The sequence below is a fragment of the Nerophis lumbriciformis genome, linkage group LG38 (assembly GCF_033978685.3).
Source record: "Nerophis lumbriciformis linkage group LG38, RoL_Nlum_v2.1, whole genome shotgun sequence".
NCBI lineage: Eukaryota > Metazoa > Chordata > Actinopteri > Syngnathiformes > Syngnathidae > Nerophis > Nerophis lumbriciformis.
Window position 1 is genome coordinate 11,774,112 of NC_084585.2, and position 12,777 is coordinate 11,786,888.

Genomic DNA, 12,777 nt, shown 5'->3' on the forward strand with positions numbered 1-12,777 from the left:
CTATACAAAAATGTATACATTATACCAAAATTAATACACTATATCAAATTAAATAAACTATACAAAATTAAATATATTATACCAAATTAATACACATACCAAAAGCCTATAGCAAGATTAAATACAAATATACCAAAGGTAAATACACTACACCAATATTAAATACATTTAACAAAATCAAATACACGATCCCAAAAATTATAAAATATACCAAAATTAATACATTATACCAAATTAAATAAACTGTTCAAAAAGATAAATACAATTATACACATACCAATATGTTTCCGAAAATGAATACACTATACCAAGATTAAATACAAATATACAAAAAAATTAAATACACGATACCAGGGGTGTCGAAACTTTTTCCAGCGTGGGGCCACGTTAAGTAAAATCGAAATATGCCGGGGACACTTTAATACATTTTGTACACAAAAAATGCTAAAAGCAAACCAATGTACGTCAATATATGCTAAGTTTACCTAACCACATTAGCTTTGTGTTATAGGTGAAAATGTGTGTAATCTAATAACTGGGGCTGTCAAAAATAAAATAGCATTTGTGACCAAGTATTGGGGTCCTTTGTTATTTAATTGAAATGTTTAAGCAAATTGAAATCATGCAAGCAACTCTGTAATATTAGTAATACTAGTTATTAATCATGATTAATCCAAATTCAAGCACTTATAAATGTATAGTTTGAGAGCATTATTAATAACATCTTGACAATAATGCCATCCATCCATTTTCTATTGCTTGTCCCTCCCAGGGTGGCTGGAGCCTATCCCAGCTGCACTCGGGCAGAAGGCAGGGCACACCCTGGACAAGTCTTGGTAATAATGAATTCATTATTTTTTTTACAATCTGCCAAGGGCCAATAAAAAATTAGCTGCAGGCTATATTTGGCCCGTGGGCCGCACTTTGGACACCCCTGCAGTATAAAAATGATAAACAAACTGAACGATTTTTTTTAACAAAATTATATATATATACAGTCTATATATATATATATATATATATATATATATATATATATATATCCATCCATCCATCTTCTACCGCTTGTCCCTTTTGGGGTCGCCGGAGCCTATCTCAGCTGCATTCGGGCGGAAGGCGGTGTACACCCTGGACAAGTCGCCACCTCATCACAGGGCCAACACAGATAGACAGACAACATTCACACTCACAAACTAGGGCCACTTTAGTGTTGCCAATTAACCTATCCCCAGGTGCATGTTTTTGGCGATGGGAGGAAGCCGGAGTACCCAGAGGGAACCCACGCAGTCACGGGGAGAACATGCAAACTCCACACAGAAAGATCCCGAGCCCGGGATTGAACTCAGGACTATTCAGGACCTTTGTTTTGTGAGGTACAGGCACACACACACACACACACACACACACACACACACACACACACACACACACACACACACACACACATGTGTATATATATATATATATATATATATATATATATATATATATATATATATATATGGACTTGTCCAGGGTGCACACCGCCTTCTGCCCGAATGTAGCTGAGATAGGCTGCAGCACCCCCTGCGACCCCGAAAGGGACAAGCGGTAGAAAATGGATATACTAGATAGATAGATAGATAGATAGATAGATAGATAGATAGATAGATAGATACACACCAAAATGTATACACTATACCAGAAATGTTACCAAATGATTACACTATACCAAAATTAAATAGAATAAACCATTTTTTTACCAAAATAAAACCAATATAACAAATATAAACACACTACAAAAAAGTTAAGTGAATTGTGAATTACATTTATATAGCGCTTTTTTTCTCAAGTGACTCAAAGCACTTTACATAGTGAAACCCAATATCTAAATTACATTTAAACCAGTGTGGGTGGCACTGGGAGCAGGTGGGTAAAGTGTCTTTGTCTACCAACCGAGCTATACCGTCCTAAAAAAAATGTATACACTTAACCCAAATCAAATAGACTTAACCAATTTCTTTTTTTTACCTAAATTAATTACACTCTAGAATTTTGTTATACCAAAATTACATACAATTTAGCAAATATAGATACACTATACCAAAATTAATACAGGGTATCAAAATTGTATACATTATACCAAATTAGATACACTATTCCATCAAGCAGAAGAGATGTGTTCTAATATAGACGCTCCCTTGAGCAAGGCATCTAAAATCAGAATTCTAAGGTGCGTTACACTGTGGCAGAGCCCACACCGGTAGCGTTCCCCTGGTCAAGTACATGTCATGCTGTGGGTGTGTTTAAATATGTGCGTGCGTACTGGAGTACATAAAAAGATCAACAACAGAGTGTAAACACAAACCGCCTCAAAGGGAATACATCAAGTAAATGATTATTATTATGAAATATCAAGAGTTCAAAGCAGTGCAAACTACAACCATGCTGTTAAATGCTGGTAATGATAAAAAAACACTTTGATGATTTTCGATATTGATGTCAGGGTGGAATCTAAACACGCGTTTTCTCCCCACGTCAGAAAGTCAAGTCACAATTAGCACACAATCAACACGATGTTGTCTGCAGGTGAAAAGGAGAAAAGGGAACAACAGGGAAGCGATCTTGTTAGCAGCCACTGTGGCCTGGCGGGATTTCTATCACACACACGTATAGCGAGGAGGCATCCATTTAGAAAATGGCTTTTCTAAGCACGCTGGGCCATTTAGCACACCCTGTGACGACTCCTGTTCGAAGCCATGATAAATGCCTTGACACTTGCGCCGTGCACACGCACACACACACACATCACCATATGTACACTCAACACAAGACCATGTCTCATTGAGCTGAGTCCACTGAGAAAAACCTTGAACACTTGTAGGGTAAATTAAACTAAATCCACTTAACTTTGTGTCGCTTGGACACTTGTCGGGTAAATTAAACTAAATCCACGTTTAACTTCGTGTCGCTGTCACAGCAGTACACAACGTACACGCGTACAATTCTCTCTTTGGCTGGCAAAAACATCAAAACACATGAACTTACACTAAAAATTAAAATCGCTGGTGTCTCTAATTAGCATCAATTTTGAAAAAATACATATTGAAGGTAGCAGCTGTGGCTGTGGGCAACCTACTGATATAGTGTTTTTTACCTCCACCAGTTGGCAGTACCATCGGTACCTCGGAATACGAGTTTAATTGGTTCTGTGACACAGTTCGTACCTCGAAAAACTCATCCTGCCAAACAGTGTCGGCCATTGAAATGAATTTAAATCAACTCCATCGGTGCTGGAGCCCCCAAATCATTACAATTTGAATATATAACATGAATTTGCCTTGGATAATAAATAGTGTACCATAGTTTGAGGTATTCTAATAATAATGCACAGTATTTACTGTACCTTCTAAGGTATGGGTGTCAAACTCTGGCCCGAGATGCTACAAGGTGTGTGTGGGGGGGGGAGTTAGTGCTACAAAGGGTTCTGGGTATTTGATCTGTTGTGTTTATGTTGTGTTACGGTGCGGGTGTTCTCCCAAAAATGTGTTTGTCATTCTTGTTTGGTGTGGGTTCACAGTGTGGCATATATTTCTAACAGTGTAAAAGTTGGTTATACGGGCACCCTCAGTGTAACCTATATCGCTGCTGATTAAGTATGCCTTGCATTCACATGTTTGTGCATACAGACGCCTGCATATATTGTGTGATCGGGCCGGCACGTTGTTAGAATGGATGAAAAGCAGACGTGACGACAGCTTGTAGTCGACGTTAAAGGCAGTGCCTTTAAGGCACGCCCTCAAGACTGTGGTCCGGGCGGACTACGAGATATAATGACTGATGAACACCTTCGTTCGATAATGAAGGTTGCCTCAGCTCAAAGCCTGAGCCCCGACATTAATAAACTAGCATCCAAGAAAAGATGCCAGGTATCTGGCTTGGGCACATCAGATTAGATCAGTGTGTTGCAAACTGAGCAGTTTAAAGTCCTAAATGGTTGGTTTATTCATTGTTATTTTATTTTCAAATTTATTAGCCTGTGGAAAAAGTTAATGTTGATATATACCTCAGAAGGCTGCAAATGGAAAATAGGCATTACATTTTAATTTAAAATGTATTTTATATGCCATTGATATTTTTTAATTATTATTATTTGAAACTTGATTTTGCATGTCACTATAAAGTTATATAAGCCTTGCTTGTTCAATATTCAATTCAAAACTTGTTTGGATCCCTACTAAAAGGTTAATTTGTTCAACCTTGGCCGGCAGCTTTGTTTAGTTTTAAATTTTGGCCCACTCTGTATTTGAGTTTGACACCCCTGTTCTAAGGTATCTCCTTCTCGCTGTTTCTCCGTCAAACACACGAATAGCAGCTTCTCCATATTTTCATGGATAATTGTCCACCATCTATATATTATTTTAACGTCCTTGGTTGGCGTTATCGACGCATTCTGCTTCAGTATGGTGCAGACTGGCGGTGCTACACTCTAACTGCTTCACCAAGTTAGCTAACTCCATTATTTATTTCCTTATTTCAATGAATATCACTTCTTCTTGGCATTATTCTTTACACTCACTTTCTGCCTTCCCATGCTTTGGAAAAACAAAGTTCGGATGTTTTGTCCGGATCTTACAGGGTTCACTGTGACATTCACTACGCCAACTAGTGGCGGGGAGGCTTGTAACCCCAAATTATACTTGCAATCTAAAGCATAACAATCAGCCTAGAAACAGCTTGTATCCTGAAAAACTCGTAAGCTGGGGCATTTGTATCCCGAAGTAATACTGTATCATGAGTTGCCATATTTATACACCACTTAATGCGCTTTAAAATGTTGGTTGTGCTCGTGAATTAGTGTGTATTGTGTAACATTTTTGACCTCAGGAGCCCAACATTTCCACTACAGAGGGGCCCGGGACCTACTCAAATATTAAGACTGAATTAATAATATTACTCTTGATTTCATAGTCAGAATCAAAATCAGCTTGCGGCTAAGTATGTTAAACACACAAGGAATGTGACTCTCTTGTTCAATGTAAAGAATAAATATTAACGATTAACTAAAAACATAAACAAGTACTTAAATAACAGCTCAGTGGCTTAGTTAGTGTCCGTCCTGAGACCGGAAGGTCGTGAGTTCAATCCCCGGCCGAGTCATACCAAAGACTATAAAATGGGACCCATTGCCTCCCTGCTTGGCACTCAGCAATAAGGGTTGGAATTGGGGGTTAAATCCCCAAAATGATTCCCGAGCGCGGCCACCGCTGCTGCTCACTGCTCCCCTCACCTCCTAGGGGGTGAACATGGGGATGAGTCAAATGCAGAGAGTAATTTCACCACACCGAGTGTGTGTGTGACGATCGTTGGGACTTTAACTTTAACTTAACTAATACGTGCAAGTTTGATAAATAATAGTGAATAGAGCAAAAGCAAAATGACCTGACTTACTTACAGTTTAACAGGATAAACCTTGTCAAATGATATGAAAGCATGAGTTAATCACAAAGATTATCATCAAGGCTTAGGTCAGACTGATTACAAAAATAAATACAGATCAAATACTGCAAAAGAAGAGACTCATAAAAACTGACAAAAAATAAATCCACATACAATCACATAGTGCCAAAATAAATTCTGACTAACTTAATAATAAATAATATTAACATATAAGGTCCTGTGTTCGATCCTGGGCTCGGGATATTTCTGTGTGGACTCAGTTTGCATGTTCTCCCCGTGACTGCGTGGGTTCCCTTCGGGTACTCCGGCTTCCTCCCACCTCCAAAGACATGCACCTGGGGATAGGTTGATTGGCAACACTAAATGGTCCCTAGTGTGTGAATGTGGGTGTGAATGTTGTCTGTCAATCTGTGTTGGCCTTGTGATGAGGTGGCGACTTGTCCAGGGTGTACGCCGCCTTCCAACCGAATGCAGCTGGGATAGGCTCCAGCACCCCCTTGCGACCCCGAAGGGGAAAAGTGGTAAAAAAATGGATGCTAAACTAACAACTAAACTGTCAATAAAATTAAAGTGCAAAAAAAAAAAATACAATTTCATCACTTTAGTCATAATTTTTGCACTTAAAGGCCTACTGAAATGCGATTTTCTTATTTAAACGGGGATAGCATGTCCATTCTATGTGTCATACTTGATCATTTCGCGGTATTGCCATATTTTTGCTGAAAGGATTTAGTAGAGAACATCGACGATAAAGTTCGCAACTTTTGGTCGCTGATAAAAAAGCCTTGCCTGTACCGGAAGTAGCAGACGAGTAGCGTGACGTCACAGGTTGTGGAGCTCCTCACATCTGCACATTGTTTACAATCATGGCCACCAGCAGCGAGAGCGATTCAGACCGAGAAAGCGACAATTTCCCCATTAATTTGAGCGAGGATGAAAGATTCGTGGATGAGGAAAGTGAGAGTGAAGGACTAGAGGGCAGTGGGAGCGATTCAGATAGGGAAGATGCTGTGAGAGGCGGGTGGGACCTGATATTCAGCTGGGAATGACTAAAACAGTAAATAAACACAAGACATATATATACTCTATTAGCCACAACACAACCAGGCTTATATTTAATATGCCACATAACAAACACCCCCCCCCTCCCGTCCATATAACCCGCCAATACAACTCAAACACCTGCACAACACACTCAATCCCACAGCCCAAAGTACCGTTCACCTCCCCAAAGTTCATACAGTACATATATTTCCCCAAAGTACCCAAAGTTTGGAAGCCCCGCAGCTGCATGCGTACTCACGGTACCGTGTCTGCGCATCAAACTCAAAGTCCTTCTGGTAAGAGTCTCTGTTGTCCCAGTTCTCCACAGGCCAATGGTAAAGCTTGACTGTCATCTTTCGGGAATGTAAACAATGAAACATCAACCGTGTTTGTGTTGCTGCAGTCGGCCGCAATACACCGCTTCCCACCTACAGCTTTCTTCTTTGCTGTCTCCATTGTTCATTGAACAAATTGCAAAAGATTCACCAACACAGATGTCCAGAATACTGTGGAATTTTGCGATGAAAACAGACGACTTAATAGCTGGCCACCATGCTGTCCCAAAATGTCCTCTACAATCCGTGACGTCACGTGCTGACGTCATCATACCGAGACGTTTTCAGCAGGATATTTTACGCAAAATTTAAAATTGCACTTTAGTAAGCTAACCCGGCCGTATTGGCATGTGTTGCAATGTTAAGATTTCATCATTGATATATAAACTATCAGACTGCGTGGTCGGTAGTAGTGGGTTTCAGTAGGCCTTTAAGAAACTTTTCTATTACTTTAGCTCCAGACTTCTTCTTTTTGTTTGATATTGTCATCACTGCCACAAGTGGTGGAAAAGTGTACTGCTGAGGCCAAACGGACAAACGGAGAAACAGATATTTTTTGCATTCACGGCCCAACACTGGTTTACACCACCCATGATTGGAACAACACAGGTTTTTTCATAAACCGCCCCATCCCTAATAGTAAGTGTTAATGTTTCCTAATGATTCATACTTGGGGGCATTATTCCAGTGATGCACACATACAGCAAGACGTACGTTTGTGTAACACATAAATAAATGTAGTGCCGATGCAGACAAGCTGTCGTGAGTGTTTGGTGACATTGAACATTATCTTGCACTGACATCCAGTAATGTCCATTAACCTTTTACTTCTGTCAACTCCCTCCCTCGCTGTGCTACGGCCCAAGTTCAGGACGCCACCAGCCGGATGACGCACACTCGCCGGCAATAACAAAGCTTTTATCTCAGGGTGCGTTTCAGCTAATGTGTGAAGACGGGACATGTTAAACCAGTGTCAAGCACGACCCGCCTCAGCCATCTGCCACACGTTACATGCTGCCTCGTGCAGGGAGGAAGCCATATTGACTCAAATCAAACAGGTTCTATTTCATATCACTCAGGTGATAAAAAGTATGTTCATAAAAGGTCATCATTGACTAAGCTTTACTCACCGATCTCATTTGCTGAGTTCCGGTGACGTGCTGCAGAACTTTTTCCAGCTCCTTCTCGATGCGTCCAGCCCAGTGAATCATTCTGGAAAAGGAAGACGAGACATTTTCAATTTGCATCAACTCACATGATCACACTTGTTTACTTTTCTTCTTTCTTGCTGGAGGTAAGCGAGGATGTGGACGGATGAATTTGAGCCAAAGCGTGTCTGCTTCAGGACCAAACAACGAAGGCAGGTGCAGCACATGACGTGGGTGCGCTATTTCTTTCAATATGGAGTTCTGAGGAGTGCAGCTGACATTTTAAAGCGCATGCAGAGGTAGAAAAATCTGCTGAATGCTGATCACTGGCAGCTAATGTCATCTTTTGGCGTTGAAAGTGGTTGCCTACAGCCACAGCGGATATTTTCTTTTTTCGAGAAGACCTAATGCTTAATAGACAAAAAATGTTTTTGAGAGTTTTCATTTCCAGTGGTTTGTTTTTTGAGTTATTTCCTGTGTTCTTATGCCTCTCTGCTTTTTGTTCAGGGGAACAATGCAATCTGCCTAGCAACAAGCAGTCAGAAACAGTTCCACGCAATCATTTTTTGAATGATTGTCTCAACACCGTACTTTTAATATTGCACCAAAAACGCTATGTGATCAATCAATCAACCAAATAGGCATTATGTTCAAAATTAAAGACGAATCTATTAGTGTATGGATTGTATAACAGATTCCCCGAAACTTCACAAATGTTTCATATGTGCATCGCCTATGACGTGAAATGCATCCAGTTGATAGTCTAAATCCTGCCATACAGGATGTTTGTTAGCATTTATTGCAACATTCTCCAGCACCTCAACGTTTCTCTCTAAGACATTCACCTATATCTCAGTAAAACTAAAATAATGCTATTTGGTAACAGTAAGAGAGAAAGTCAAACAGAAATACAAATAGACAGCATAGATATTGAAAGGGTAAAACAAAACACATTTTTGGGTGTAATAATGGATGATAAAATGAATAGGAAATCTCAAGTAAAACATATACAACATAAAGTGGCAAGAAACCCGTCAATAATGAATAAAGCTAAACATGTTCTAGACCAAAAATCACTTCATATTCTTTACTGCTCGCTAATGTTACCATATCTGAGTTATTGTGTAGAAATATGGGGAAACTACTACAAATGTGTGCTTCATTCATTAACAGTGTTACAAAAAAGATAAATTACAATAATACATAATGTTGGATATAGAGAACATACAAACACTTTATTTATTAAATCAAACATATTAAAATTCAACGAGTTGGTGCATTTGCAAACAGCTAAAAGTATGTACAAAGCAAACTATAACCTGTTACCAAAGAATGTACAAACCCCGTTTCCATATGAGTTGGGAAATGGTGCTAGATGTAAATATAAACAGAATACAATGATTTGCAAATCCTTTTCAACCCATATTCAATTGAATGCACTACAAAGACAAGATATTTGATGTTCAAACTCATAAACTTTATTTTTGTTTTGCAAATAATAATTAACTTAGAATTTCATGGCTGCAACACGTGCCAAAGTAGTTGGGAAAGGGCATGTTCACCACTGTGTAACATCACCTTTTCTTTAACAACACTCCGTAAACGTTTGCGAACTGAGGAGACACATTTTTTAAGCTTCTCAGGTGGAATTATTTCCCATTCTTGCTTGATGTACAGCTTAAGTTGTTCAACAGTCCGGGGGTCTCCATTGTGGTATTTTAGGCTTCATAATGCGCCACACATTTTCAATGAGAGACAGGTCTGGACTGCAGGCAGGCCAGTCTAGTACCCGCACTCTTTTACTACGAAGCCACGCTGTTGTAACACGTGGCTTGGCATTGTCTTGCTGAAATAAGCAGGGGCGTCCATGATAACGTTGCTTGGATGGCAACATATGTTGCTCCAAAACCTGTATGTACCTTTCAGCATTAATGGTGCCTTCACAGATGTGTAAGTTACCCATGCCTTGGGCACTAATACACCCCCATACCATCACAGATGCTGGCTTTTCAACTTTGCGCCTATAGCAATCCGGATGGTTCCTTTCCTCTTTGGTCCGGAGGACACGACATCCACAGTTTCCAAAAACAATTTGAAATGTGGACTCGTCAGACCACAGAACACTTTTCCACTTTGTATCAGTCCATCTTAGATGAGCTCAGGCCCAGAGAAGCCGACGGCGTTTCTGGGTGTTGTTGATAAACGGTTTTCGCCTTGCATAGGAGAGTTTTAACTTGCACTTACAGATGTAGCGACCAACTGTTACTGACAGTGGGTTTCTGAAGTGTTCCTGAGCCCATGTGGTGATATCCTTTACACACTGATGTCGCTTGTTGATGCAGTACAGCCTGAGGGATCGAAGGTCACGGGCTTAGCTGCTTACATGCAGAGATTTCTCCAGATTCTCTGAACCCTTTGATGATATTACGGATCGTAGATGGTGAAATCCCTAAATTCCTTGCAATAGCTGGTTGAGAAAGGTTTTTTCTTAAACGGTTCTACAATTTGCTCACGCATTTGTTGACAAAGTGGTGACCCTTGCCCCATCCTTGTTTGTGAATGACTGAGCATTTCATGGAATCTATGTTTATACCCAATCATGGCACCCACCAACTTGCCTGTTCACCTGTGGGATGTTCCAAATAAGTGTTTGATGAGCATTCCTCAACTTTATCAGTATTTATTGCCACGTTTCCCAACTTCTTAGGCACGTGTTGCTGGCATCAAATTCTAAAGTTAGATTTGCAAAAAAAAAAAATGTTTATCAGTTTGAACATCAAATATGTTGTCTTTGTAGCATAGTCAACTGAATATGGGTTGAAAAAGATTTGCAAATCATTGTATTCCGTTTATATTTACATCTAACACAATTTCCCAACTCATATGGAAACGGGGTTTGTACAACAATTCTTCTCAACAAAAGAGGAGAAATATAACCTTAGAGGAAAATCGAATTAAAACTAACAATTTGCAGCCATGTTGTTGTTCTGATAGTATATACATTTAATGATAGCAAACGTTAGACATTCAACTCGCTTTCAACACACAAAGCTAATCTGTGTGTGTGGACGCAGTATACTGTATGTCATAGAGTCCTAAAAGCCATAAAGGGTGGAGTATAATGCTTAAAACACTTTGGAAAGTTAACGTCCTCTAGGCATCCGCGTAAACCTTGCCCTTTAAAGACCATTAAAGCTGGACTTGGATGTCATGAGACTAGGCTTTCTTTATATTTCTCATGCTGCTACGCTTGGCCTGAAACAATAGAACACCAGTTGTTCTGGTAGGGGTGGAACGGTTCACAAAATGGGATCTTATTTTGGTTTTGTGACACATTTTTTGGTTGGGTTTGGTGTGTTTTTCATAAAGTTCTCCTAGTATGTATGTGGTTGGTGCCACACCACTGGTCCCTTCACCTTTTTATCTCCTATTGCACAGATTAGCCATCGGCACCAGCCCCGCCTCCTGCGGTGTATTCCCATATCTGGTCAGTATGGCTCTGATCACCACCTCCGCAAGAAAACTGCTTGGGTGGGACAGAATCGCACCCCTAGCAGGGAGCCGATCTCCATCAGACGGAGGCCAAATGTGGAATTAAGAGATCAAATGCAGAGCGTCTCTCGCAGCAAGTAAGAAATGACTTCACGGATTGAGATGTTTGCCAGATGATTTAAAAATCAGCAGGCAACCTAGGAGCCAAAATGACACAAATATTGTTGTGGAGAAGCGCTGCTATCAGATTAATAAACTTGCTAGTCAACTAGTGTCAACCTTTTCCTCCCAGCAAGACAACGCAGTAATAAAACCGATTACGGTGACAAATGTCACTTTTAAATGTCAGATTTCTACCGCAGACAAGAGAGACGAGACCGTGTACTGAATTGAACAAGTCGGAGAAATCATAGACTGGCCAAGTCACAGCATGCTTTGTCTGGAGTACCAGGACATCATGACCTGGTTTAAACTGCAGGTCAAAGTGGCCCAAACAGGATTTTTTCTAACTGACTGTTTACACTGCAAGCAAAATATGATCTTTATCAGACTCCAGTGTAAACGCACAGAGGCCCCAATGTGGCCTCGAAATCACTTGCATGCGCAGTTCGATAAAGTGAAAACAAAGAAAGTTGACTGAATTCCGTAAGTGAACAAGGAAGTCTCTAATGCTACTACAAAATAGAATAAAAGTCGCCATACCTTTTACGTGAAAATAAATGTAAGTAATATAATGTATGAATGGATATATATACAGGTAAAAGCCAGTAAATTAGAATATTTTGAAAAACTTGATTTATTTCAGTAATTGCATTCAAAAGGTGTAACTTGTACATTATATTTATCCATTGCACACAGACTGATGCATTCAAATGTTTATTTCATTTAATTTTGATGATTTGAAGTGGCAACAAATGAAAATCCAAAATTCCGTGTGTCACAAAATTAGAATATTACTTAAGGCTAATACAAAAAAGGGATTTTTAGAAATGTTGGCCAACTGAAAAGTATGAAAATGAAAAATATGAGCATGTACAATACTCAATACTTGGTTGGAGCTCCTTTTGCCTCAATTACTGCGTTAATGCGGCGTGGCATGGAGTCGATGAGTTTCTGGCACTGCTCAGGTGTTATGAAAGCCCAGGTTGCTCTGATAGTGGCCTTCAACTCTTCTGCGTTTTTGGGTCTGGCATTCTGCATCTTCCTTTTCACAATACCCCACAGATTTTCTATGGGGCTAAGGTCAGGGGAGTTGGCGGGCCAATTTAGAACAGAAATACCATGGTCCGTAAACCAGGCACGGGTAGATTTTGCGCTGT

The 12,777-nt window shown here is 39.9% G+C and overlaps 1 protein-coding gene across 3 annotated transcripts in view; it reads right to left on the reverse strand.

Annotated features, from left to right (window-relative positions):
• The window catches only part of cacna2d2a (calcium channel, voltage-dependent, alpha 2/delta subunit 2a), a 629,987-nt gene that overhangs the window by 607,602 nt on the left and 9,608 nt on the right, over window positions 1-12,777 (reverse strand). For all 3 annotated transcript variants that reach the window (XM_061932344.2, XM_061932346.2, XM_061932343.2), the window contains exon 2: window positions 7,949-8,030. In XM_061932344.2, coding sequence (XP_061788328.1) covers window positions 7,949-8,030 — 82 coding nt within the window. The remainder of the gene's footprint in view (window positions 1-7,948; window positions 8,031-12,777) is intronic.